The sequence below is a fragment of the Barbus barbus genome, assembly GCF_936440315.1.
Source record: "Barbus barbus genome assembly, chromosome: 10".
In the NCBI taxonomy this organism is placed as follows: domain Eukaryota; kingdom Metazoa; phylum Chordata; class Actinopteri; order Cypriniformes; family Cyprinidae; genus Barbus; species Barbus barbus.
This window is the reverse complement of record NC_136738.1, coordinates 5,333,824-5,361,546: the sequence shown is the minus strand read 5'-3', so window position 1 is coordinate 5,361,546 and position 27,723 is coordinate 5,333,824. Positions and strand designations below refer to the sequence as shown.

General features: G+C 38.4%; 2 protein-coding genes across 3 annotated transcripts; one reads left to right on the top strand and one right to left on the bottom strand.

The window, feature by feature from the left end:
* Positions 1-343: 343 nt before the first annotated feature.
* Positions 344-9,691, top strand: LOC306875894 (homeobox protein PKNOX1-like). Of its 2 annotated transcripts, XM_079426681.1 has the most exons (11): positions 344-416; positions 1,500-1,611; positions 3,233-3,363; positions 3,916-4,087; positions 5,072-5,242; positions 5,329-5,443; positions 6,278-6,375; positions 6,470-6,598; positions 6,695-6,771; positions 8,099-8,259; positions 8,378-9,691. In XM_079426681.1, exons 2-11 carry the CDS (start codon positions 1,558-1,560, stop codon positions 8,566-8,568), a joined length of 1,299 nt encoding a protein of 432 aa, XP_079282807.1. In that variant the 5' UTR covers positions 344-416; positions 1,500-1,557; the 3' UTR covers positions 8,569-9,691. The 2 variants fall into 2 exon arrangements, with proteins under 2 accessions (XP_079282807.1, XP_079282808.1); XM_079426682.1 differs by lacking the exon at positions 344-416 and having other exon boundaries at positions 1,426-1,611.
* On the bottom strand, positions 9,150-26,893 carry LOC306875893 (transmembrane protease serine 3-like; the record flags this gene model as incomplete). The annotated part of the gene is made up of 13 exons (XM_079426680.1): positions 9,150-10,113; positions 10,613-10,765; positions 10,970-11,112; positions 13,794-13,889; positions 14,198-14,367; positions 14,446-14,611; positions 17,282-17,328; positions 21,198-21,326; positions 21,933-22,056; positions 22,152-22,262; positions 25,550-25,654; positions 26,082-26,316; positions 26,789-26,893. The coding sequence occupies 13 exons, from the start codon at positions 26,891-26,893 to the stop codon at positions 10,069-10,071; spliced, it is 1,629 nt and encodes a 542-aa protein (XP_079282806.1). The 3' UTR covers positions 9,150-10,068.
* Positions 26,894-27,723: the final 830 nt, after the last annotated feature.

The following is a 27,723-nucleotide window of genomic DNA, read 5'->3' as shown; positions in this document are numbered from 1 at the left end:
TGATAAATATAAAGGCCTTTTCCATAACTAAATGGTATTTCTGTACTTTTAAAAAATGATTTGCCCACTGCAAAATCCTTTAAAATGAACTCATGAATACAAAGAATTATTTAAAATGTAGACAAACCTAAAATAAATTGTGACATTTTTGGGCAGAACATCAAACAAATAAATTGCACCTTAAATGGCACAGACTTTAAAACTAATTGTCACGATCCTGGTACTCCCATAACAGGGAGTGTTTAAAATATTCGCTGAGGGCGAGAACCTTGCTTTGTCTCACGTCACTTCTCCTCCCCCTGATTAAATATTCATGAGCTGAGTGCCCTGCGTCCCCGTGCGTGATGACGTAGCGCGACAAATGCGGATCCCGATTGCTGCAGCCGCTTGTCAGTGTGACGAAGATTGGCACCCAGGTAAGCTGTCACTCAAACTCGTCTTTTTCCGCTCCCTATCAATCAAACAATCCGAGCAACACAAAAATGCCCGTGGCTGAGTGAAAGAGAGCATACGCTGTTAGGGGCTCATGGGAGTTGCATGGGACAGTCGACCCAATCTTGTCCTAAAAATCTCTAGATGGAGAAAAAAAATATGTCGGCTTTTGAAGGGACATGAGGTTTCATTCTGAAGGCCCGGGTTTAGCAGCTCCGTCTCCCTTTCTCATGCAGGCCAGAGGAGCGCTAGACGACAGTCTCAGGGCTAAATTATCCGCGTTAGAGTTGGTTTTTAAACTAACATAATTAAAATCGCACGTTAACGTCCTTTAAATTGCCTTCACATCGAGGACAGCGCTCATGTGCGGTAAACATGAGCCTCTGTAGCGACTGTGCTCGGCTTGCTAGCGGGCTAATAATGCACTAGCTAACAGCTCTGCCCGTCTGTTACACAGGAACATGGCGTTTCCTGCTTTAGCACCCGCTGCTACATCTACTTCCCAGTCCAAATAACGCGACTGAACATTTAGGCTAACGTTAGACCGATGAGAGTCTCGTTTTTAAAGTTTAGTCGGTGGCTAAACGAACAGCTGACTAATGCGTCTCAATTTAGTGCAATTCTTTTTTTTTTTTACACCAACAACGCATTAGCAAGACTTCATTTTTGTTTGTAAACGAAATTATCAAATGCATTCTGATTGAGATTGACTTAAACGTCCTTGGCATATGTGAAGTGAGCGTTGCATTTTGTTGGGAATGTCTCAAGACGAGAAATATTAAAGTATTCGCCCCCTTCACAGCAGATGTGCTAGCAGTGGGTGTGTGAATGTGTTGTAAAGCATGGAAATGGCGCTCTACAGTACATAACATTGGATTTGCATATCAATACATTCAGGCTTCCCTTTGCAAGTTTACTCCATGCATTCTCCCTTTGATTAGCTGCATATGTTGAATACGAAAATAAATAAATAAACCAGTATCTTCATGTTGGTAGAGTTTTCAATAACTCGTATAATGTTATTTGAGACTAGAGCCTTTAAAAAGGTTGCATGTGGTCACTTCTAGGTCGTTTCCTGCTGCCTGCCCATATAATGCCCCAGGGTTGGCAGTGGTCACTTTGAATATGATGGCTGCACAGTCTGTGTCCATAGACGAATATCAAGAGGGAGACCAGCAGGTAGGTGTGACATACTCACACTTTGGTGTAAGAATTAATAAATATGTTTGATGCACTATTATCTAACATACTATTAACTTGGCATGAAACAGAACTAGTTTTAAATGCATCATATTTCCCCCCATTTCTCCTAAATTTCTATTAGTCTTTACATTTTACGGTAACACATTACAATAAGGTTCATTAGTTAACAACATTAGTAAACATGAACATTTATTAATCTGCAGCGGCTATTTGCACTGTGTAAATAGCGATACATTCTATTTATACTGTTAAAATAGTAAGATTTTCTGCTATTTATACTAAGTTATTGCAAATAGTGCCAATTATCTGCACCTCAGTATTGTAGTACATTATAAAACCGTACGCAATAATAACATATTGAGTGTAAATTATAGTTTTAATTCAAATTATTAAATGGATGCCACCTTATTGGGACAATAAAGCCCTCCCTACACCTACCCCTAACCTTACCTGATTCTTTATTTTCAACTTTTTGATTATTTCCTTTATTTTTATTGAAAATGAATGCCTTTCCGATGCGATATGAGATTTGAAAAGGGAGAAAAAAGTTCTGCAAAAGGCGGGATCGAACTTGGGTCGATCACATCACAAAAAGCATGAGTCTTACCATCTACACCAATGAAACTGATGCAGAATGAGTGTCTTTTTTAGTGTTGACTAACCCAATCACACGTTGGTGGGTGGAGTTAGTGTAAATAGCCTTTGCCAACAAGGCGGGCTATTTGCACTTATTGTAAATAGACACTCCGTTATTAATCTTAATTTCAGAATTTACCAATGCATTATTAAAATCACAAGTTGTGTTTAAGATTAGTTAATGCACCACAAACTAACATGAATAACAAACAACTGTATGTTCATGTTAGTTAATACATTAATGTTAACAAATGACACCTTATTGTAGTGTTACCCATTTTACAAATTTAGAGTTAATCTCAGCATTTTATTGTTTTACACACATACACAAATTTATCAAGTTCAACCATCCTGCCCTTTTTACCAAAAAAGTAATTTAATTTGAATTTTTTATTGCTATATAGGAAAACCTCTAGATCATCTAGATTTGACTGATAACAAATCAATCAAATCAGGGGTTTAAACCATATAAAAATGTCATACATAAGATTAAATTAATGGAAATTCAAAGAACTATTATAAAATTTTAACTAAAAGATGAAATACTCCTAGGCATTCGTATAGTAAAGATAAAACGCCTTTAATTAACCGGGCTGTGTCATTAGAATTGTTAAAAGTGTTGATCATTATAAAATTTAGTTGGTTGATCATATTTAATTGGATTTTAATGAATTATTTTTTGCTTGAAAATAACAAATCAGGGTTTTAAACTGTAAATTATATAAACTGTAAATTACAAATCATATAAAATTAAGAGAAATTTAAAATGTTATAAAAAAAATTACATTTCATTGCTGAGTTAGGGTCAGGGTTCTAGTCATTTTATAGTGAGTACAAGTATGTACATCTGGAAGGGATGTTAAGTCATTGAGCTACAAATGCTAAAACACCACTGTCAAGCAAATTGTTAGAACTAGTATATGAAATGTAATCTCTTTTTGGCTGTTTTCTCCTGGTTTAGATGCAGGTCATGGAGCAGTCAGAGAGTGACCTTGAACAGGGCTTTGCCAATGGAAGCACAGGAAGCTCCAGCAGCCCTGTATCCGCTGAACCACAAACACAAATGGATGTCTACAAATCCTGTATATATAGGTGACACGAGTGTTCAAATTTACACTATACATTTATATTTATAAAAATAAAGTTTTTGAAAAGAGATTCATATTTTGTTCAGCAAGGAAATATTCTGATCAGAAGTGATCGTAAAAGCATTTATAATGTTACAAAATATTTATATTTCAAATAAATGCTTTTTTTTTTATTCATCTAGTGCAACTATTTTGAACATTGATAATAATAAGAAATGTTCTTAAGCAGCAAATCAGCATATTAGAATGATTTCTGAAGGATTATGTGACATTGAAGACTGGAGTAATGATGCTGAAAATTCAGCTTTGCATCACAGGAATAAATTACATTTTTAAATTTAATAACAATATAACAATATAAATTCAAATAGAAAATGGTTATTTTAAATTGTAGTAATATTTCACAATATATCTGTCTGTACTGCATTTCTGATCATATAAATACAGTCTTTAAAAATCTTGTCTACCCTGAGCTTTTGAAAGGGTAGTGTATTTTGCTCTGTAAGGAGTACCTTGAACAGTGTTTTCTCTTACACGTGGTTCTTCTCCTCCACAGACATCCCCTCTTCCCTCTCTTGGCCCTGCTGTTTGAGAAGTGTGAGCTGTCTACTCAGGGCTCTGACTGTGTAACTTCTGCCAGTTTTGATGTTGATATTGAAAACTTTGTACGCAGTCAGGAGAAAGATGGCAAAGCATTCTTTTGTGAAGACCCAGACCTTGACAACTTGGTAAGAGATGTGACAGATGGTGACAAAATAGCTAATATTACTGTATATACAGTCAAACCAAAATGTATTTAGACACATTCAACATTTCTCACATTATCACAATTTAGTTAAGAAAATGTTAAAGGTTCATATTTTGGTTTTGGGAGTCCCCAACGACAGGTTAACATGCATGCAAGGTCAAAAAACACTTTCATTTTCTTATGATGCATTTATATTTACCTTACTTGCTCAATGACTCCCAAACGATTCGCTCAACAATTAATTTTTCCAAACCCTTTCTTTGCGTGACGCTAATCTGCGAGATTAGTCTGATTGGTCTCATTTTCACTTCATCATGCCTGTAAGGCCTGATAAAGTAGTGTTTGTGAGTGCAGTGCTGCTTTGTGTACAGCCGTTAACAGGGAAACAGGTATTTTACAGCTCCAAAAGCAGCACCTAGTGGCAAAGAATCAATTTGCATTTTCATTCAGACCAACATGAAAAGACCAACAAGTGGGCGGGCAATATGCTAATGTTTCATGTTGAAGTCAATGTGAAACGGCTTGGGATTCGTTTTTAAAACGACTCGTTTCAATGATTCAGAGTTGACTCTCTTTCTTTTGAGAGACAGTAACTTTATACATGGTGCACGTTCACATTTAAAACATTGCAGGATGTTTTCATTCACTTAGAGTTGTGTAAAGCTAAAAGTCATTTCAAAAATGCATAATATGCCAAGAACTCCAGAGTTAAACTGTGTCAGAACAAATTCATCTTGATAATGTCAGATAACTTTGATAGAAAGGTATGTATTGGATTACAATCAACCAAACATTATTTAGATAACTGTTAGTATAACAATATTTACACAATTATCAATACTTTTTTGGGCCACCTTTAGCAATGCTTAATTTTGTCTGAATAATTTTTGGTTTAACTGTACCTTATAGCTTTGATCTTAACTTCAAACACTGACAAGTGTCACAAATGTATGCTTGCTCTCAGATGGTCAAGGCCATCCAGGTGCTGCGGATTCATCTGTTAGAGCTAGAGAAAGTTAGTGATCTGTGCAAGGACTTCTGCAGCCGTTACATTTCCTGCCTCAAGACCAAGATGAACAGTGAGACACTACTGAGTGGAGAGCCAGGCAGCCCATACTCTCCAGACCATGACCAAGTAAAGGCCGTTTTCCTCTTATTTTAGACACTAACACTCACAGCAAATACTTTGATGTATCCTTTAATTAATTTATTCTTTTGCAGCTGTCCAACCCTTTCTCAAGTGCCCTCAGCCCCCAGGGTGTTGTTGCGCCCTCACAAGGACTTCAACAAGGCAGTGTTACAGTGACAGCAGTCAATCCATCCCAAATGGTCGCAGGTACATGTTCTTGTGTTATGAATTGCAGCGGGAGTCACATACAGTCATATGTGGCATATTTGAACTTTTGCGGATAGTTTGTGTTCAAACTGTTTGGATGTGATTTATTTGAATCAAAATTGAGTACAAGGTGAAAATGACCAATATTTCTACACAACAATATTATTCTTTAAACGCTATCTTTGCAAAATGGGTGGTTTTGAATAATTATATCCGAAATAATTGTTTTAAGTAATTATTTACATTTATTACCCCATAAGACCTATGTTTTTCAGATTTATTGGTGGTCTTTTATGTTGATATATTCATACTTTGATTTGTTTTCTTGTAAAAAAGTTCCGCTTTTTTATGATGTAATGTTCCATTTAAATAATTATACACTTACGGCCTCTTTTCCCGCCAAACACTGAATTTTTGCTCAAAATGTTGCTTTTTTTTAATGAAACTTACCTACATTCAAATGTTGATTAAAAAAAAAAAAATGCTCGAAGCTAGAATGAAACAGATTTTTTGTTTGTTTAAAAGTAGAGGGTCTGTTCTTTTATTTTGATGTGTTGCATGTTCAGATATTCATACAACAATATATTCTGGGGGCCATTTTTCAAACATTCAAGTTTTAGTGGAAATCGTCAAAAACGCTGGTGGTGGCTGGAAAGTTTTTTCAAAAATGCTGGCGGGGAAAGAGTTATTGATGCATAAACGTGTTAATTTAGTTTATATTTTTTTAGGTTTTCCTTGTTACATGTGAGCTTTTTCAGTCCAAGTGGCATCAGTGGCTATTTGGTTGAAATAATGATGGTTCCTCTTATTTAAAAAAATCATGTTTCTGTGCAGGTAATACAATGTATCAGCCAGTGACAGTAGTCACACCACAGGGACAAGTGGTGACACAAGCCATCTCACCCGGAACAATACACATCCAGAACTCGCAGGTTTGCATGACAATCCAGCAGAGCACACACAAACATATTTACACACAGATCACAAGCAGACTCACTGATTAGTGACTCCTCCTACTTCCTGCAGCTCCAACTTCAGCTCAATCAGGACTTGAGTTTCTTTGGCGGAGATGATAACTCGCCTAAAAACAAGCGTGGTGTTCTCCCCAAACAGGCTACCAGTGTCATGCGCTCCTGGCTCTTCCAGCACATTGCGGTTAGTTGGCAAAAAAACATTTAAAGTCAGTCTGTGAAGTTTTGTTGTACCTGATATAATTTTATAAACACTCCATTGTTCACCTCCTTTATTTAGCATCCTTATCCCACTGAGGAAGAGAAAAAGCAAATTGCAACTCAAACAAACCTGACTTTACTCCAGGTCAACAACTGGTAAGTAAATAGAGTAAATCCAGTAAATGTTGTTATGGTCATTCTGAAATGCCTGAGCAAAATCTGTCGTCAGAGTAAGCCTGTATAATTGTCTTACACGACTGCATTCCCAAACAGCAGGCATCCACCTCCGAAAGCAATGACAGCAGATTCATCTGCTCACTATGAGACCCAAGTAATTTATCATATATGAAAATATTATATTCAGTGGCTTCTCCTAGTTTTCTTAGTGATGTATATAGTGCCGGTTGATCAGGAAGTGATGATTTTGTTCTCTTTGGCTAATTGGATGGAAACGGTGCTTTATTCGCGAATGTTTTATGCGATATTCCAGTTTTGCGCACAGGTTTAAATTGCATTTTTGGATGGAAACATAGCTATTGACTCTGTTCCAGCCTCTCCGGCTGACTTTTCTACACAGGATCAACAACAGTTAAGAAATTAAACACATAATCAATCAAATCTGTTGTGTATTGCAACAGAAGTGTTCAGTAAGATCTTAAAATTATAAGGTTTACTTTTTCAGTCGTTACTGGCACATTATTAAATGTGCAAAAACACATTTGTTTTTCATTTTTCTGTTTCTTTATTTACAAAAATAACGTGACAGACCTATTTTAAATTTTCTAGTCTTATGTTTTTATCTCCTGATGTATTAAATGCAAAACGTCTACAATGAGCAGTGTTAGGGGTAACGCATTACAAGTAACGCGAGTTACGTAATAATATTACTTTTTTCAAGTAACTAGTAAAGTAACGCATTACTTTTTAATTTACAAGAAAATATCTGAGTTACTTTTTCCCATTTATTGACTGACAGTGCGCTGTGTGAACATGCTGTTACTGTAGTCCTAGACTAAATGTGAATGTGCATTAATTCATCTCACTTGCAAAAAACAGATTTAGTATTCATCAAAATGAATTAAAACAGTGAAATGCAAACTCAGAATATGATGCAAACCTGCAATAATTAAATGTTAAATAACACAAATATATCTAATCCCATTTTATTAACCAATGTTTTTGCTAAGTAGCTTAAACAAAGCAAAATAATGATAGTGTGAACAGTAAACCCAAATAACTACATCTGAATTCAGAATGTAAAGTATATTCATTTCAATCACTTATTCATACATATCATGTTTGTTACATAAGCCTTGAAAGTTTCTGTTTATCAGCTTTTGTGTTCTTCACGCATTTGAAATGATTAAAATACAGTATGTAGAATTAAAAATAAATGATTCATTACTACAGATTTACTTTCCACGAACTGATATATCTCCTGTGCATAGCGAAGGATGCAAAATATTGTCTGTCTGTCCTGTAGGTTTATTAATGCTCGAAGACGGATCTTGCAGCCAATGCTGGATGTCAACTCCGAGATGGCCAAAACCAAAAAGAAGACAGCTCAGAGCCGCCCGCTACACCGCTTCTGGTCTGACTCCATCGCCTCATCTGGAACCCAGCAGCAGCTCACAATGCCAGACGGTACTGTCTCAAAACCGTGTGCTTTTACAGCACTCATGCCCGAAAAGAGTCAGTTTTATATTACAGATTTTCATTGGCTGATTTTTGACAGTGGAATATGTGTTGTGATTGTATGCAGGTAGTATGGTTACAGTGGGCATGAATGTCGATGGCTTCCAGGCGCTTTCATCAGATGGAGCAACTCTCGCCATGCAGCAAGTCATGATGGGAAATCACAGCGAGGATGAATCAGAGGAAAGCTGCAATGAAGACGACGCAGATTTGTCATCTGCCAACATGACCGGACTGGGTTTAGATGTTAGCGACTAAGAGACACGGATCGCAGGTCACACACTGCATGCTTACATTTACATTGGAAAACTTGCACATGACACTAGTGGCAAAAGATCCAGTCCCCTCATAGACTTTCAGCAAAGCTAATACTTGTGCACTACAAAAAAAAAAAAAATAGAGTACTGTATGTTGGCCGATATGTTTCACAAACACACACACAAACAGTTTACAGAGAGCACAACGTTACTGAAAGATGCAGTGTGCGAGGAGTTGCATTTCAGCACCTGTTTTTATTGCGCAGACGTGCAGGTGCATGCACTTTTATATAGAGACACTTCAAGAAGGTTGCATCAGTGGAACGCAGAGGAAAGTTCTTAAGCTTCTTTAGTGAATGTTTGTAATGATTTTGTTTTCTATATTAACTCATTTGAATGCCAAGATTTTAAGAGTTTGTCGTCGTGCTGGTTTTATTCACACTGCATGTTCATGTTCTCTTCAGTATGGTCACGCTTGTAGAGTGGCTCCAAGACGGAGTTCGAGAAATGAGATTATTATTTTTATATATGAACGTTGTAAAAAGTGTTTTTTCTTTTTCTTTTTTTTTTAGTTTGTGTTTTATAGGGAATATTTATGTACAGAAACTATACTATCTGCCCTGTTTTCAGGGGATGACTTCAAAGTTTTTTAGAAAAAACAAAAAAGATGTTGGATTATAAACCATTTTTAAATATGTAAATTGGTTTTAACACTCACATACAAAATGCCTTACATAATCTTTTGTAAAACTATACCGCTGATAAGCACAGAAAACCTGATACATTGATTAAATTTAGTAAGATGAGTTAAATCAGTCTCTTCCAGTCATCCGTATGCTGAAGATGTTCCTTCGTTTCAGAGGGACCTCCTTGTTTTTGCTCTGTAAGTTAATGTAGTTTGATCTAACATGTACAAAGCTTCCCTTAACAATCAGAGTTATGAAAGATGCTTTGGGAATTATGGCATAAAATGTCCATATGAAAGTCAAATAAAGGTCAAGTCGGAGTATTTTGCCACCATTTTAAATTAAATGTTGTTAATTGTGTGCTGTTTTTTAAACAATTATTTAAGGACTGTCTGTAAACACTACAATAGTATAACATATTAAAGCCTTTACAAAGTTTTGCAACAGTGAAAATACTTTTTGCATGGATGGGGCCTTTGTCCGTTTTTTCCTCCATATTTATTGCATATTAGACAAGCACATTGCCACTTGCATGTGTCTGGAAATATTTCTGTATTTAATCATTCATCGTGACGCATCAGAGGAGTGTTTGACAGGTATTTCTTAAAACAATAGCAAGTACTGTATAAGACTACTTGCACGAAATAAAACTTTTTTCAGATTTGAGTGTACGTAATATAATGATTTCTTGCGCTGTGCCTCTATATGATATACAATGACAGGTGCAGCCTGTGGCAGGGTTTGGGGTTTTTTGTGGAGTCTCTGCCTGGATTCAGTTTCCTGATGTTGCCTTTTCCATAATTAATCTGTATGTCTCAATAATTAGAGCTGGTAGCAGAGGGATGCAGTATTTCTTCTCTCTGTATGAAAAGAGGCAAAGAAAATTAGAGTTTTATTGTATTATTCTTTTCAAACCACAAGAGGGCACTGAATCATTAGGTGTGTTCGACAGAATGATCAGTGAATGACATCAAAGTACCGCGAGAGCGATTCGAAATCTTAAGGATCCGTCTGCTCTTCTCGCTCTCGCGGTACTTTGATGTCATACACTGATCGTTCTGCGCAGCGCCGTTTCCTAATATCACGTGATACGGCCTTTCTGGATGACCTCAACAAAAATAGCTTTTCCCAAGTCATTTTCCCACAGAGTGCAACCTTCCTCTTTTCCAACTGCCTTGGTTCTGGTATTTTCTCATTCGTTTTATTTTAGTTTTAAGGAATGACTCACAACATTGCAAACTTCTAATTTGAATGTGAAATTCATTAAAAGGAGCCAGCCTCAGTATATAGCTATGTTTTGACAAACCACATAACTTTCTGCTCTCACAAGTTCACAGACAGACATGGTCATATGCTGACCTCCATCTGCAGATGTATCCAGGTGAGGGACTGTGTGATGCGCGTGTAAACCCCAGGTTTGTTCTTTTCTGCACAGCCTTGCCCCCAGCTCGTGGCTCCCACCAATTTCCAGGTGAAGGAATCCTCACAAGCCAATGGACCACCACTGTCACCCTGTTACCAACATAGACAAAAAGTTATTGTACTTTCTTTAAACTAATGTTTCATGTTGACTTGCACAGCAATATTCCAAAGTTAATCAGTATTTGGTCATATTCTAATAACCAATAGAATATATAAAGTAAGTGTAATTTGATGTGCATGAAAATGTTAGTATCAGTATAAAACGAAGTACAAATCCATGGAGAGATGATATACCTGGCAGGAGTCTGTTCCACCCTCCAGGTACCCTGCACAGATCATGCCTGGTGATATATAACCTTGGTAAACCTCTGGCTGACTGCAGGCTTTTGTAGAGATCAGTGGGACTCTTGCTGAAAGCAGCGAAACACTCCCATCACCTAATAGAACACAACAGGACATGTGATCTCTTCGTGGGTCATTTTATAAAAGAATCAGTGTATTGTTCACTTACACTGAACTATCATTTACAGTGAAACTAGCTAAGTTGCATGTACAGAATATAATAATATTGTCAGGGCTGTCACAAATGTGGACCGAGGCTCAGTGTGACGTAGAGGATGTGGGCACCCTCTTTGGTCCTTTGGTGATTTTTTTTCACAGGTGGTATCCACCTCTGAATTCCTGATCCTCTGTCTGTTCACAAAGTGGCCCCTTAAAGTGTGAGGCCATTGCATAGCCCATGTATTGTACAATTATAAAAATTACACCACTGCACGCCTTCGTACATTGAATAAAAACAAAAGCAAAACTGATGCACATTCTTTATTCATCATTCTGTGTAGTAGTCGTTTTAAAAAACGTTCTGTATTTTTGTAGAAAAAGTACATTGCCATCTTGCTCCGACCAAAGTGATTTAAATGCACCGGATGTCATAATTACAATTTCCCATCTTACAAATAAAACTACCCAGGAGGACTTAAATGCACCATTTGCCCTCATTGGTTTGAGTGACCCGACCAATTTTCACTCGCCAACAATTTTCTGGAGATTGATAAAACTGCGTGTGATATGTCCCCTTTAAGCAAACATCAAGGGTCGAGACAGCACACACAGAAAGGTCTTCAAATTTTACGTTTTGTGAATACCAACCAAAGTGAAGATAAACTGATCAGCATGATTCATATACAAAATGGTAAGGAAGCACTGCTTTATACAGGTCCTTTTAAAAAAAAATAGCATATTGTGATAAAGTTCATTATTTTCTGTAATGTACTGATAAACATTAGACTTTCACATATTTTAGATTCATTACAACACAACTGAAGTAGTTCAAGCCTTTTATAGTTTTAATATTGATGATTTTGGCATACAGCTCATGAAAACCCAAAATTAGCATATTTCATCCGACCAATAAAAGAAAAGTGTTTTTAATACAAAAAAAGTCAACCTTCAAATAATTGTTCAGTTATGCACTCAATACTTGGTCGGGAATCCTTTTGCAGAAATGACTGCTTCAATGCGGCGTGGCATGGAGGCAATCAGCCTGTGGCACTGCTGAGGTGTTATGGAGGCCCAGGATGCTTCGATAGCGGCCTTAAGCTCATCCAGAGTGTTGGGTCTTGCGTCTCTCAACTTTCTCTTCACAATATCCCACAGATTCTCTATGGGGTTCAGGTCAGGAGAGTTGGCAGGCCAATTGAGCACAGTAATACCATGGTCAGTAAACCATTTACCAGTGGTTTTGGCACTGTGAGCAGGTGCCAGGTCGTGCTGAAAAATGAAATCGTCATCTCCATAAAGCTTTTCAGCAGATGGAAGCATGAAGTGCTCCAAAATCTCCTGATAGCTAGCTGCATTGACCCTGCCCTTGATAAAACACAGTGGACCAACACCAGCAGCTGACATGGCACCCCAGACCATCACTGACTGTGGGTACTTGACACTGGACTTCAGGCATTTCCCTCTCCCCAGTCTTCCTCCAGACTCTGGCACCTTGATTTCCGAATGACATGCAAAATTTGCTTTCATCCGAAAAAAGTACTTTGGACCACTGAGCAACAGTCCAGTGCTGCTTCTCTGTAGCCCAGGTCAGGCGCTTCTGCCGCTGTTTCTGGTTCAAAAGTGGCTTGACCTGGGGAATGCGGCACCTGTAGCCCATTTCCTGCACACGCCTGTACACGGTGGCTCTGGATGTTTCTACTCCAGACTCAGTCCACTGCTTCCGCAGGTCCCCCAAGGTCTGGAATCGGTCCTTCTCCACAATCTTCCTCAGGGTCCGGTCACCTCTTCTCGTTGTGCTGCGTTATCTGCCACACTTTTTCCTTCCCACAGACTTCCCACTGAGGTGCCTTGATACAGCACTCTGGGAACAGCCTATTCGTTCAGAAATTTCTTTCTGTGTCTTACCCTCTTGCTTGAGGGTGTCAATGATGGCCTTCTGGACAGCAGTCAGGTCGGCAGTCTTACCCATGATTGCGGTTTTGAGTAATGAACCAGGCTGGGAGTTTTTAAAAGCCTCAGGAATCTTTTGCAGGTGTTTAGAGTTAATTAGTTGATTCAGATGATTAGGTTAATAGCTCGTTTAAAGAACCTTTTCATGATATGCTAATTTTTTGAGATAGGAATTTTGGGTTTTCATGAGCTGTATGCCAAAATCATCAATATTAAAACAATAAAAGGCTTGAACTACTTCAGTTGTGTTGTAATGAATCTAAAATATATGAAAGTCTAATGTTTATCAGTACATTACAGAAAATAATGAACTTTATCACAATATGCTAATTTTTTGAAAAGGACCTGTATATTTGCCAACCAGGTTTTGCTTTCCCTTTTTGAAAGGACGAGGACTGCCACCTACCAGTAGTGAGAGTTATTCTGCATTCATGTGCTATTGTAAATATGAGCTTCCTAGTCGGAAATTGGACATGAACGGCCTTATATGGCCAATTTCCGACTAGGAAACTCAGAAAATATGTGCTAGTTAGCCATTGGCTGTAGTCTTTGGTGTGTTCAAGCACAACTTTTTGGCCCAAACGCAAGCAAACATAGTTGGCTTTTGTTGCCACTAGTTCTTCGATGTCTGTTTGGTGTGTAATGGCCTTTAAATTCCCAGACTCACCTTCATAATCTGTGGCGCCCCATCCTGAGATCCAGCACATTTTACCATCCTCAAACTCCTCCCCAAAGTTCGGCAGACAAATAGGCTCCACAACACCTGAAAGAAATGGTGATATGCCATTTGTCACGATGAATGCAAAACAAGGGCATGGAGGATAAGTTATTAAGATAAGACTAAAAGTTCATTTGCATAGCAACTGCCAATCATTATCGGGTGACATTTCCCTGACAGCAACATAGTTTTGGCCCAGATCCAGCCCACATCTGGCCTGCATGGATTTCACACAGGCCAGATGTGGGCCGGATCTGGGCCAAAACTATGTTGCTGTCTGGGAAATGTCACCCGATGCGGTTCTTCAGAAGAATCACTTTCCATTTTAAAAGAACCCCTTTTGCAAAAGGTACCATTGAAGCTGAGGGGCTGCACCAGTTTCATCAGAGCTATATCATGGTCCAAGCCCTTGGGTCTGTAGCGACTGTGATAAATGATCTTCTCCACAGCGAGAGACTGGACTGCGTTAACTGGCTGATCAATCAAACCCACATAGACATTCCACAGCACAGGGTATGCTAACCTGCATGGAAAGCAGCAGACTATGATAATTTCCATGTGGCTATCTGAAAATTGTTTCATGAGGACATTTTAAACTCACCCGTATACACAGTGTGCAGCAGTCAGTATCCAGCGAGATGATATAATGGAGCCTCCACACAGGTGCTCGTTCTGAAAGTGCAGGCTCACCTGCCAGGGGAACTGGCCCTCAACCGACAGGTTACCGCCTACTATACGGGCATTGAACTTAGGTCTGGAACCACAAGCTATGCAGAAATAGATCAAATGTTTGCTTATTAATCACTGATATGGCAAGGTTTTTTTCACATTTGCAATTTATAGTTTAGAAAGTGGTTATCTTTTAAAATGAATACAGTTCTGAAACACTTAAAGATATGGAAGCTTATTTCCACCACCATACACAAAAAAAAGTTAATTGCAAATTTTCTCACAATTCTGACCTTTTTTTTTCATGCTATTCAGTCATGATTTCTCACAATTTTGAGTACTGAATAAAAACTCATAATTGAGAGATATAAACCTAGATAACAACTCGCAATTGCAAATTTAGTACTCACAATAGCAAGATATAAACTTGAGAAGAAAAGTCTGAATTGTGAGATATAAACTTTTGCAAGCAATTGCAAGGAAGAAAGTCACAATAACTGTTATTATAGTTTTAACTTTAAACTCTACACTTACACCTATTGGCCTGGATGTATGAGGTTTTATTAATTAACAATTGCCACTTCATATTAAAGCTCTATTTATCTTTTATTTTGTTCTCTGGACATATATATATATATATATACAGTGGGTACGGAAAGTATTCAGACCCCCTTAAATTTTTCACTCTTTGTTATATTGCAGCCATTTGCTAAAATCATTTAAGTTCATTTTTTTCCTCATTAATGTACACACAGCACCCCATATTGACAGAAAAACACAGAATTGTTGACACTTTTGCAGATTTATTAAAAAAGAACAACTGAAATATCACATGGTCCTAAGTATTCAGACCCTTTGCTGTGACACTCATATATTTAACTCAGGTGCTGTCCATTTCTTCTGATCATCCTTGAGATGGTTCTACACCTTCATTTGAGTCCAGCTGTGTTTGATTATACTGATTGGACTTGATTAGGAAAGCCACACACCTGTCTATATAAGACCTTACAGCTCACAGTGCATGTCAGAGCAAATGAGAATCATGAGGTCAAAGGAACTGCCTGAAGAGCTCAGAGACAGAATTGTGGCAAGGCACAGATCTGGCTAAGGTTACAAAAACATTTCTGCTGCACTTAAGGTCCCTAAGAGCACAGTGGTTTCCATAATCCTTAAATGGATGACATTTGGGACAACCAGAACCCTTCTTAGAGCTGGCCGTCCGGCCAAACTGAGCTATCGGGGGAGAAGAGCCTTGGTGAGAGAGGTAAAGAAGAACCCAAAGATCACTGTGGCTGAGCTCCAGAGATGCAGTCGGGAGATGGGAGAAAGTTGTAGAAAGTCAACCATCACTGCAGCCCTCCACCAGTCGGGGCTTTATGGCAGAGTGGCCCGACGGAAGCCTCTCCTCAGTGCAAGATACAAAAAAACACCTGAAGGACCACAAGATGGTGAGATGGCTGATGACCAAGATAGAACTTTTTGGCCTTAATTCTAAGCGGTATGTGTGGAGAAAACCAGGCACACCTGTCCAATACAGTCCCAACAGTGAAGCATGATGGTGGCAGCATCATGCTGTGGGGGTGTTTTTCAGCTGCAGGGACAGGACGACTGGTTGCAATCGAAGGAAAGATGAATGCGGCCAAGTACAGGGATATCGTGGACAAAAACCTTCTCCAGAGTACTCAGGACCTCAGACTGGGCCGAAGGTTTACCTTCCAACAAGACAATGACCCTAAGCACACAGCTAAAATAACGGAGTAGCTTCACAACAACTCCGTGACTGTTCTTGAATGGCCCAGCCAGAGCCCTGACTTAAACCCAATTGAGCATCTCTGGAGAGACCTAAAAATGGCTGTCCACCAACGTTTACCATCCAACCTGACAGAACTGGAGAGGATCTGCAAGGAGGAATGGCAGAGGATCCCCAAATCCAGGTGTGAAAAACTTGTTGCATCTTTCCCAAAAAGACTCATGGCTGTATTAGATCAAAAGGATGCTTCTACTAAATACTGAGCAAAGGGTCTGAATACTTAGGACCATATGATATTTCAGTTTTTCTTTTTTAATAAATTTGCAAAAATGTCAACAATTCTGTGTTTTTCTGTCAATATGGGGTGCTGTGTGTACATTAATGAGGAAAAAAAATGAACTTAAATGATTTTAGCAAATGGCTGCAATATAACAAAGTGAAAAATTGAAGGGGGTCTGAATACTTTCCGTACCCACTGTATATAGATATGGTATTTTTTAAGTCTAGAAGGGGCGATCGCACACAAGCATGTGAATGAAACTAATAAACATTATTTTAATGCTATTATGAGTCGACACACCTGGTAATGTGACATCAACATGGTGGTGCCAACATGAGGGTGACCTGCTTTTTCTAGAAGACTGAAAAAGTAGTCTTTATGTCATGTAGTTAACCTCATTTTAATGATAGAAAGAAAAAATACCTTTAACATAACAAACTTTTTTTTTTTTTTTTTTTTAAGCATCCATTAAGCTTTATAATTTTAAATGTATACATTTGAAACAGTAGGATTGTGAACAGTTTTGAATATTGATCTCAGAGCAGGAATGAAAAACATAAGCTATGTAATTGAGGAATGTATCAAGGCAGATTTTTAGATGCATCACATTGACCAACTAAAAGCTGTTTGTTTTGAAAATAACTTTTGTGTGAGCTGTGCTTCATGTGTCGCTATGACAGTTTTGCAGAAATTTTATGTAACTGCACCTGTAAACCGACAACTTTTGATATTACTTACCTATGCACTTAAGTGTTGTTATCATCCCCAGACTGCACTGGGTTTTACTAGGGAAAGAGAAGTCAACAAAATGATATAGATGGTTATGAAGGTATGCCATAATGGGCTTAATTAATCTAAAACCACTTCTGTCTTGGGGAAAATTTTTCTAAAACATTAGGGATAGGTCATATGACTAAGATGACCTCCTTTTGTGTTACATGGGTGAAAGAAAATGAAAAGAATTTGTATTATTGGAGGTGAGAAAATTAAGAATTGAACAGTTTATGTATGCGGAGTAAATCTACAAAATATTAATTATCTTTGAATGTAAGATTTTGAATGTAATCATTCTGTGCTTGAGAGAAATGAAAAGCACAGCAGCTGGTGAATACAGGTTTTAGTATTGTGTAAATGAGATCATATCAGAGCTGCAACACGCATCTTGCTTTCAGTCCACAAATAAAACTTAACTGAAGTTCAGTATAAGAGTGGCTAGAAATGATTAAATGGACTGATTACATGTCAGTTTGATGTCATTGTTATCAGTTACATTTAGAATGTTGGATATTTTATCAGCATAAAGGCTAAAACTAAAAAGATAACTGTAAACAGAATATAGATATTAATTGTTGATTGTCTTATCGTTGTAATTGATCCTAATAATAGCATACATTAGAGTCCGGAAGTGTAAAGCCATAATGCTCAAACCATATTTGCTTACTTTTTGTATAATAATAGTATATTTTTGTGTTTATTTTGTAATTGTTGTTTTCAGTGTAATGTTTCTGAACTGTGTGTTTGATATTTAACATGGTGTCTCTTTAAGAGAATAGGATGGTGATGTTTAGAAGATATAGTATTTAAGCCAGTAGGGGACATAACTTCCTGTGTGATCAGCTGTGAAAGCACATGGTTCCCTTTCATAGGTTCACTCAATGCTGTAATGACCTCTGGTGTGACGAATGTCTAAAGCCATTATACCATCATGCCAATTTATTGGCTAGTAGCGCTTAGCACTGCCCTGTGCGTACATCACGTATGCTCATATCAGTGTGCTATGCACTATTTCATCAGAATTTATTTCCTTCAGGAAACACATTTTCTAGAGCAAATCAGATTTGACTAAACCACCGGACTCACAAAGCGCTCTCAGGGAAGAGTGAGAAAGAAAGGGAGATTCCGTTCACTCACTAACTGTGCAGTCAGGCTCATCAACATCACCCCAAGCGTCCAGCTCGTGCGGCGCCTCTGCAACCTCAGAACAGGAAAAGCGGGGGTTGAATGAACATCTCTCCTTCCTCAGAAAGAAAGCAAGTCAATTCTTTCAGGTGCGGATTAGATGAGGCATACTGTGCAGCGACCTTGGACTCTCAAGAGCTCGCAGGTGACACACACTGTAGATATAAGCAGGGGTTAAGGAGCGAGCTTACGGAGACCGATGAATGGAGATTGCATCCCCAGGTGGTGAGTCTCATACGGCCGAGTGTGTAGTTCCAACACTCTATTGCATCAAAATGTATTTATACTTTACTATAGTTAGGGGTGGATTTTATCATCTGTTTATTATTCATGCAACAATACATAGCTAGTGTTTGTGTATTTAATTTCATTCTGTATTCTACTTGTTCTACAGATCTAGTGTTAAATGCTACTGTTTTAACAGCATTGATAACGTTTCTGACAGATAATATCATGATATGTTTTACATTTCCCAATGTGCTATCCTGTCAGTAATAACCTGTCCATTTGATTACTATCAGTTTAAGTGCCGGTGTCATGCCGAAAATTGATCATCTGCCGAAAACTGATTTCCATCTGTAATCACTCTTTGGCAATTCCATTTAATGGGTTTTATTGGCTATTTAAAGGTATTTCAACAGGTAAAAAGGACTGCATGAGCTTTAATCTGTCAAATATAACTCTCATGAATGCTATCAAGTTATTTAGCTCATGCAGTCCTTTTTACTTGTTGAAATACCCATAAAATGCAGTTACACTTTCCAAAAAGTGATTACAGACTTGAGTGATGCACTGTTGCCAAATATTGCTATTAAAACAAACAAAAATGATAAAATAAATAAATTATTTCAAATCTTTTGCAATTAAGATAAGATAAAGATATCGGTGACCCTAAACTGCAACGTCCTACTTTATTAACTTTCTAAAGTTTCAAATGAAGTGGAAAAGACAAGTCCAGAAACGCTTATACATAATAGCTGGATCTGAACACAGAGGTTGTGCACGCGCCCTCATACACAACTCTCTCAAGACTCGTTCACTCCGCCAGATCATTTTCATTCCACAGACGCTAAACTTTCTTGCAAACGATCTAAACTGAATTATACGTCATGCAGATTTTCATACGAGGAGTTAAACAGCAAATTAGTCATTCAGAGAACAAATTTGATTTTTGAACATGAAAATGTTACCTCATAGCTGGCTACGGGCCTGAACCAGCTTCGCCCACAGAAGAAGTGAGTATAAGAATTTTTTATGAATCTTTGCAAAACGCCTTTCCTAATAATGTGCTAGTTAGCAGGTTCCGCTGCATTTAAAGGGATATACACTGAAAGGACTTGAACAGAGCTGTTTTTGACAAGGTAAAAAGGGTGTTGTTTTACACTACCAATGAGATATTTTAACCAAAGAATGTTACAAACTTTTCATTAAGACCCTAAAGAATCATATCAACTTGTGGAAAATGGACATCCGATGACCCTTTTAAGGGGTCTTCAGTGTAAGATGTCTGTGCTGCGGCAGGATGGTCCTCTCCTAGCACTTTTGTCAAGTTCTTACAGTCTTTCTCTTCTTTTTTTCTCTTTTCTTTCATAAGCTAGCACAATGGCTGTAATTGCATTTTCCTGGCACATATATTTTCCCCCTTTGTTTGTCTGTCTTTATTGCTTTGTTTGCTTAATAAAAAATAAACTAGGTTACAAAACTCTACATTATATGAACAAACATTAAGAAACATGTTAACATGAAAAAAAAGTTCTACAGTCTGGACGTGGTTTTATCCGCTTGAGCAGACGCTTTCCTCGGACTTCCAGCTATCTTGAGGTAAGTGAAGGCGTTATCGTTCCCATAGAGATGACACCATCGCAGCATTGAGCGAACCTATGAAAGGGAACTTCTCGGTTACATATGTAACCTTGGCTCCCTGAATAGGGAATGACATGCTGCGATGCTGGCCATTCCTGTACCTTCAATACTGTTTCCTTCATCATGTGGAAATCTGATGGAATAGTGTGTAGCACACAGATATGAACATACGTGACGTATCTACAGGGCGGTGCTTAGCGTTACTGATCAATGAACCGGCATGATGGTATCCACCTTATTTTTCCCATTAGAGCAGGCGCGGCTTCCGGTGTCTGGCTTCTGGTGTCCTCTGCTTCCAGCTATTTTTAGCTGTACAAAACTGCTCGTTTTGCTGCTTGATATTGCAAATTGGTGAGTCTTACCATATTATTTTAATGTATTATCTTAATTATGAACACATTGTTTTATAGTGCTAGCAATTTTACCGTTTACTGCACTTTGTTATTCTTCTCATTATTTCTCTATGGCTGTTTATGAACCGGAAGTCTTGCACATTCACAGATAATGGCTTACTTCCGCGTAGAAGAATATGGTGGATAAGGGTTTCAGACATTCGTCACACTGCAGGTGTTTCCCATAGCGATAATGCCATCAAAGCATCTGATTGCCTATTCAGGGAACCAAGGTTACATACATAACCGAGAGGTTTTTCGACCACGTCTTCTGTTTGCTTCTGTTATATCTTTTGGAAACCTGAATAAATCAGTTTGGAAACAGGAAGATGCATGTAGATGCTGTGATGTTATTACAGATGTGAAGGACGTGATGTTCAGTGATGTTCATTTAGCAATAACTGGTTATAGCTGTTAGTTATGAAGAGGGTGTTTTATACCTGAAACTGGTTATGTTGTGTATCTTGATGGCCTGCTGGATATTTGTGTTGTTCATACTAATCGACACCAGGTTACTTTGGAAGTCCAGCTCAATGGAAGACAGAGGAAGAGCTTTCGACTCCACATATCTAACAGAGAGAAGAAGAAAAGTAGCTTAAAACCTGATGTTATGGTATCAGCAGTAGCATATTGGTGTGCAGTGTAGCGTCAAATTATCAAATGACTTTGTCATTCTTAGAAAGTTTTCAATGTATAAACTTAACAAAATCTCATCTGAAAGCTTAAAATGTTTGTAGTTTGACTCGTCTGTGTCGAGTCTGGTGCTAAAAGCTAACAAGTCAGAATGGGTTAGTACAGATTTCTATAGGTGGTGCTACCCATAAATTGAAATATCTAGCAAGTCAGCACAAGATTTTTGTCAAGATTTATCTACAAAATTCCTAGTTTTGTATCCACACCTAAAAGCTGTTTTCACATGTCGGGTATATTAATTCCATCATATAAAGAGAGATGTGGGCTCCTGCTGGACCAGCGTCCTCCCCCAATACACCCGCATGCCTGGAAGTTTCCAGTAAGCCTAAATCCCTTGATTAGTCATTTCTGCTGGGTTTAATAGAGGTTAGAGAGCTAAACTCTGCAGGATAGTGGCCTTCCAGGAGCAGAATCAAACAAAAATGTTGAGGACGAGTGTGTAAAGGAGGGTGTTTTAGTCAAGACCTGATGACATTCAGTACCTCAGATAGCCGAGCTGTTTGCAAGCAGAGAGAGAAAGTTCAGAGTCCCAGTTCTCTGCACAAACAGTCCTCCAGACGCCTTCAATGAGCACCTGAAGTACAGAGCTCTTCCCACTCAGACGCACTGCACAGGCAGAATTTACAGACTTTATATATGAACAGAAACATTCACCAACAGCACTGAGCGTTAATGCTAATGTTAAGCATGCTGGTGCTCACCACAGCTGAGTTCATCTTCTCCGTGTTCACAATCAAAGTGTCCATCACACTGTGCAGACATGCTAACACACCCAGAGACACACTGAAACTTCCCTGTACAGCTTAATCCAACTAAAGTGGAAATATGAGAATTGAATATGTGGGGTAAGTGGTAATGCTAAACATTTTTCATTACATGCATTTATCTTTAATTGAAACATAACATCGACACAATACACTGCAAGTGAATCCTTCCATTTACTGTTTCGTTAGTGACTCATGAATACATTGACTACTTTATAACAGCCAAACATCACCACTTTAAGGATATACAGTAAGCTGGTACCATAATGCAAGGCTGTGGCCTCTTGGTTTGTGCAACCTGAGTTGGAGACATCTTATGAAGGTTTGTAGATCCTGGGCTGTGCAATCTAATCCAGTCTAATCTGTTAATTATTCAATGCAGTTGTGTAGGTTCATCTTTGCTAAGGGTGTTCTATGTTGTATAAAACTTTCAATTGTCACACTTAAGTAAAAGTAAACATAGGCTACCTTAATATACACTTTCTTAAAGTAAATTAAAGCAGCTTGTCAGAAAAATAACTGGTATTAAATTGTATAACACAAATAATGGCATAGATGAGTGTTGGGTTGCTGGAGTCTGTGTTAGGTAGAATATGTAAGAGTTAAAGGAATATTTTACACACAAAAAAGTTAAAATTATCATCATTTACTGATCCTCCTGTTACAAATATGTATGAAATTCTTCGGCAGATCATAGGCTAAATTAATCTTTTGGTTATTCAGTGTTTATTTTTAAGTGTACTTTTGTTCATTGTTAGATCATGTTTGTTTTTAATGATGATACATCACTTTATTTTAATATAAAAATGTATTTACCAAATAAATTGTATAATATCTGACAATGATGCCTAATGTGTTCATGACCACATTAAAGCCTATGTAAAGGCATTTCAGATAACACAACACATTATAAATGTTAGAAATGTATGGCTGAAAGCATGTTACAAAACTGGGAAGTGTGAATTATACTGAATTGTGGAGTTAGACCATTAAAGGTGCAGTGTGTAATATTTAGGAGGATCTATTGACAGAAATGCAGTATAATATACACAACTATGTTTTCAGAGGCGCATAAATACCTTACATAATGAACCTTTACGTTTTTATTACCTTAGAATGAGCAATGGTCCCTTTTCACAAGACAGTGATGACAATGTTTATCAGCATCGTAAATCCTCAAAAGTTTTTTTTAATATATTTTGATTTTTAAAAACTGCATGTACATTTATAACACTATACTTTGCATTATATCTCATTTGTATCAAATGACAAAAAACTAGTTAACACTAATGCAAGGGTGTTTCTAATGCAGCGTCTATGGGAGGGATGGAAAATTTGACATTGTTCTTCTGACTGCCGTTATCAGCCTCTCTGAATTTTTTTCCTTTTTTTGAAAGTCGTGAAAACACTATCGTGGAGTTTTTCTTTTGCTTTTTGAGCAAATGAGAATGCAAAAATATATTTTTGTGGTACTCTCCCATTCACTGCTCTCAAAGTTTACCCAAATATGACGACTTCCGCTGCTGAGAAACACAGCCTCCGGCCCTGTCCCAAATGGAACACTTCATGTGCACTTGCGGTCTTACAATGGCCGCCACGTGCGCGTGTTAAATCCACAAGACCGTAGGGTGTCCCATTCATCATTTTAGTGTTCAAAAGGGTGCTCGCGAGCGCCCCCCTTTGCAGCCGTTATGCGCCCTTGATGCACACTTCTGCCAAGCCTGCACTAGGGCTAGCTCCACAGCAGACTTCTATGCGACAATCAAAGCGCCATTACGTCGCAAAAGTGCAAACTCAGAGGAAGACCGTGAGGGTTTAGGGTGCCATTTGGGAATGTGAAAAAGGTCCATTTCTATCTACATACACCACAGGCCCCCTTACATGGAATTCGCTATTTTGTGCCGCCATGTTACAAGTGAACAAGTGATGTGACATACAGCCAAGTATGGTGACCCATACTCGGAATTCGTGCTCTGCATTTAACCCATCCAAAGTGCACACACACAGCAGTGAACACACACACACCGTGAACACACACCCGGAGCAGTTGGGGGTTCGGTGCCTTGCTCAAGGGCACCTCAGTCGTGGTATTGAGGGTGGAGAGAGCGCTGGACATTCACTTCCCCCACCTACAATCCCTGCCGGCCCGAGACTCGAAGCTGCAACCTTTGGATTACGAGTCCGACTCTCTAACCATTAGGCCACGACTTCCCAGTACAGTAACCTTAAACGGACAAACTGCTCTACAGAGCGCGTTTCTTCACTATGATGTTTTTACGAATAAAACACTGACACTATGCTAAATAAGTAACAATAATATTCACAATAACATATTTGTTTACTGAATAATTAAGTAAATATAATTCCTTAATTTAGCTTTGTAAAGAAACCGTCGTCTCAGACAATGAGATCTTTATCCTGTGTCGGCCTCCGTAGCTTCTCTGTGAGCAATTCGCTACCTCACCACTAGATGCTGATAGAATTTACACACTGACTGCACCTTTAATCAGTTTCTCACAATTTTTGCTTTCGGGATTTTTTTGTGTGGGGCTGAAATCATGTCTTGATGATGCACTGGAGCCACTGAATATTGCCATTCCCCTAACACTAACAATAACTAGAGCGCATTAGCATCAGTGGTTCGCCCGCTTCATGGTAACTGTCATTACCAATAATTATTAGCTACAGAGTATAATTTGCTAGCTAGCTATGCCTTCGTCACGTAAATGCATATTACCTGGTTGCGAAAATTTACAAAACAGCTCGGTTATCCGTTCAGGTTGTAGCGGTATTTGACAGTTGAGAGGTGGCAGCTTTCCTGTGAGTGGGCGTGGTTTCAGCACTGACAGTGGACACGCCCCCAGCACTTGAGAGCAGAGAATGCCATTTATTTTTAATTTTTTTAAGATTGTGATACCTTATTTCATTTACTTGACATTTTTTTATCATTCCAATTTGACTGGGTGTTTAATAATGCATTTTCCTGTGGTGTGACAAACTCAGAACACATTAATACACTGACGTTTAGGAAACACAGAAATAAGAAATGTTGGTTATGATCTAGGTCTCCTCCAGCTTCCCTTCCACCCACCTTGCCATACTTCCAGTCTTCACAAAGTACCCTGGGGTCCCTAACACTAAACCACCCAGCACTAATCTAAACTAAAGTATATGGTCCCCTATAACACTAGTTCATGAAACCAGGTACCCAAGGAACATCGCTCATGAAGAGCTCATATATTTTTAATCAAGTAAAATATTAATTTCCAAAACCCAGTCAAGTGTTAGAGTACATCTGTGGTTGTATTGAGTACTCCCTAAAGACATTTACTCACCGCCCAATCCAATTCCAAGCACAATAGTGAGGGTGAGTAGGACACAGGCTCCGATAAGTATCTCCATCCTGCGTGCAAACAGTCTCCCCCTAAGTGTTTTATCCTCTTGATATCAGTTTCATGAGGTGATCATATGCATGAGATGAGAGAGATTCATGTACATTTAGCAGACACATTTTATCGATATGTACTTGTTGATGTTTGCATCAGGTGTTACTAGTTGAGCTACAGAAACTTACGAGATCTCTTTGTGTATTTTACTAGGCCTATGTAGTGCAAATACTTGACAGCAATAAACTTAATTAGTGTTGATTTATCGCATGACTAAAATGTTTTTGGGTGAGTTTGGACTAATGCTTCTGACAGTATTATTGAAGGATCATGTAAAATTCAGAAGTTATTAATGTAATTATAAGCCACATAGCCATAAATTGTGCAAATGTTGCTCGTTTTTTTTTTATTTTGTACAAGTCAATATCAGGAGAAAACTATGTACAACATGAAATAAACATTTTGTTATGTATATTGTTACCTGTAACAAAGGGCTGGACTTTGGTAACTGGCTTTGAAAGGCTGGGCTGGGCTGAAGGGGTTTCTGTGAGAGGGTCTTTGGTTGGTTTGACAGTGCTGTCATCTGGTGCAGGACTGGCACTTGAACTGTCCAGCGGACTGGCCTTGAGCAGGGTTGGGGTATCCACAGAAGGAATGTCATCCTCAGTTACAGAGACCACCTCTATTTTCTCAGGATATATCTGATCGGTTGTACCCTGTGTGGAAGCATGAACACTCAAAAGTGAACCAGCATTCTTCCTTAAGTATCATTTATACAGATTTTTCTTAGATGGTATTTTATTTTATTCTTAAAAAACAAAAACGGTTCCACTTTATATTAGGTGGCCATAACTACTTTAACTGCTTGTTTGGATCTGTTCTGATGGGACATCAAAGAAAAAATGTAAATGCTAATACTAAAATACTACATTTTAAAAGGCAGAAGAAAATGCTTTACATATGTTTTGTCATTGATGTCAACATTTTTAAAATGTTTTTTTTTTTTTTTTACAAAATGTCTTGTTTAATGTGTTTATTACTGTTTCTTAAATTTCTGAAATTTACTAGCAATTCACTAGCTGAGTGAAAAGTAAAAAAAAAAAAACAACAACATTTTTTCAGTCCATATGGCCGATAGGATAATTAGAGCCTCACTGGTACATGCAAAAAGTTGCTCGGTGGTCTTACCTGACCATCTGCTTGTGTTGTGTCTCTACAGGGAATAGATCCTCCATTTATATCAGCCCCAACATCTGCACCTGCTGTGGGCTCCAGCTCCTCTGGATTAGCCATGACTTACTTCAAATACTCATCTTAACAGCACCCAAACATATACAGTTGGTTTGGCTGGGGAAAGACAGCAGAAGATGTAGAAGAAGAGTAAGGAATGTAGATCGTAGTATAGCACACTATGATAATGGTCCAAACAAACAACACGCATCTAATTTACCTAATAGAGTTAAGAGTTATTCCATCTTGTCTGATTAGCTTGAAACTTGTTCTTTGTGTTGATCTGTTCATTTTGGGTGTCATCTGGTCTTCTTAACTCTCACTATTACATACTCAGACAGACAGGCACTGAGGGACATCTGATCGGTTTGAGTGCTGAGAAGTCGTGTTATCGTGAGAGGGGATCAGATCACCCAACGTCTCCCTCAATACAGCTCAGCTTACAGAGAGGCCTGTGGCCCTGATCAAATTCAGAGGTGAATGGAGGGCCTTTAAAAAGTAGGAGACAGATATGAAGATAGAGAAAAGATAGACTTTATAATGATTCATTGTGATAAAAGGAAAACTGACGAACCGGCCCGTGATTGTGAGACATCAGGGCCATTTGGCTAAGACAAAGTCCAGGAAAAGCATAGAATAGGAAGTGAACGAAAGATGGGGTTACTGTATGCCTTGTCCAAATACCCACACTTGTGGTCTTGGCCACTTGAGAGCATGTGTGCGCGACAGGAAGTAAGTGCGCAAGACTGTCCCAGGTTTTAAAAATTCCAAAGCGCAGTGCCCTTAAAGCACAAAAAATACACACCCTCTTGAATACTGCTCCGGAGTGCTATTCGAGGTAGTGTATCCCATCATGCTTCATGTTTTGGAATAAATTGTGAGATTTTTGCAGA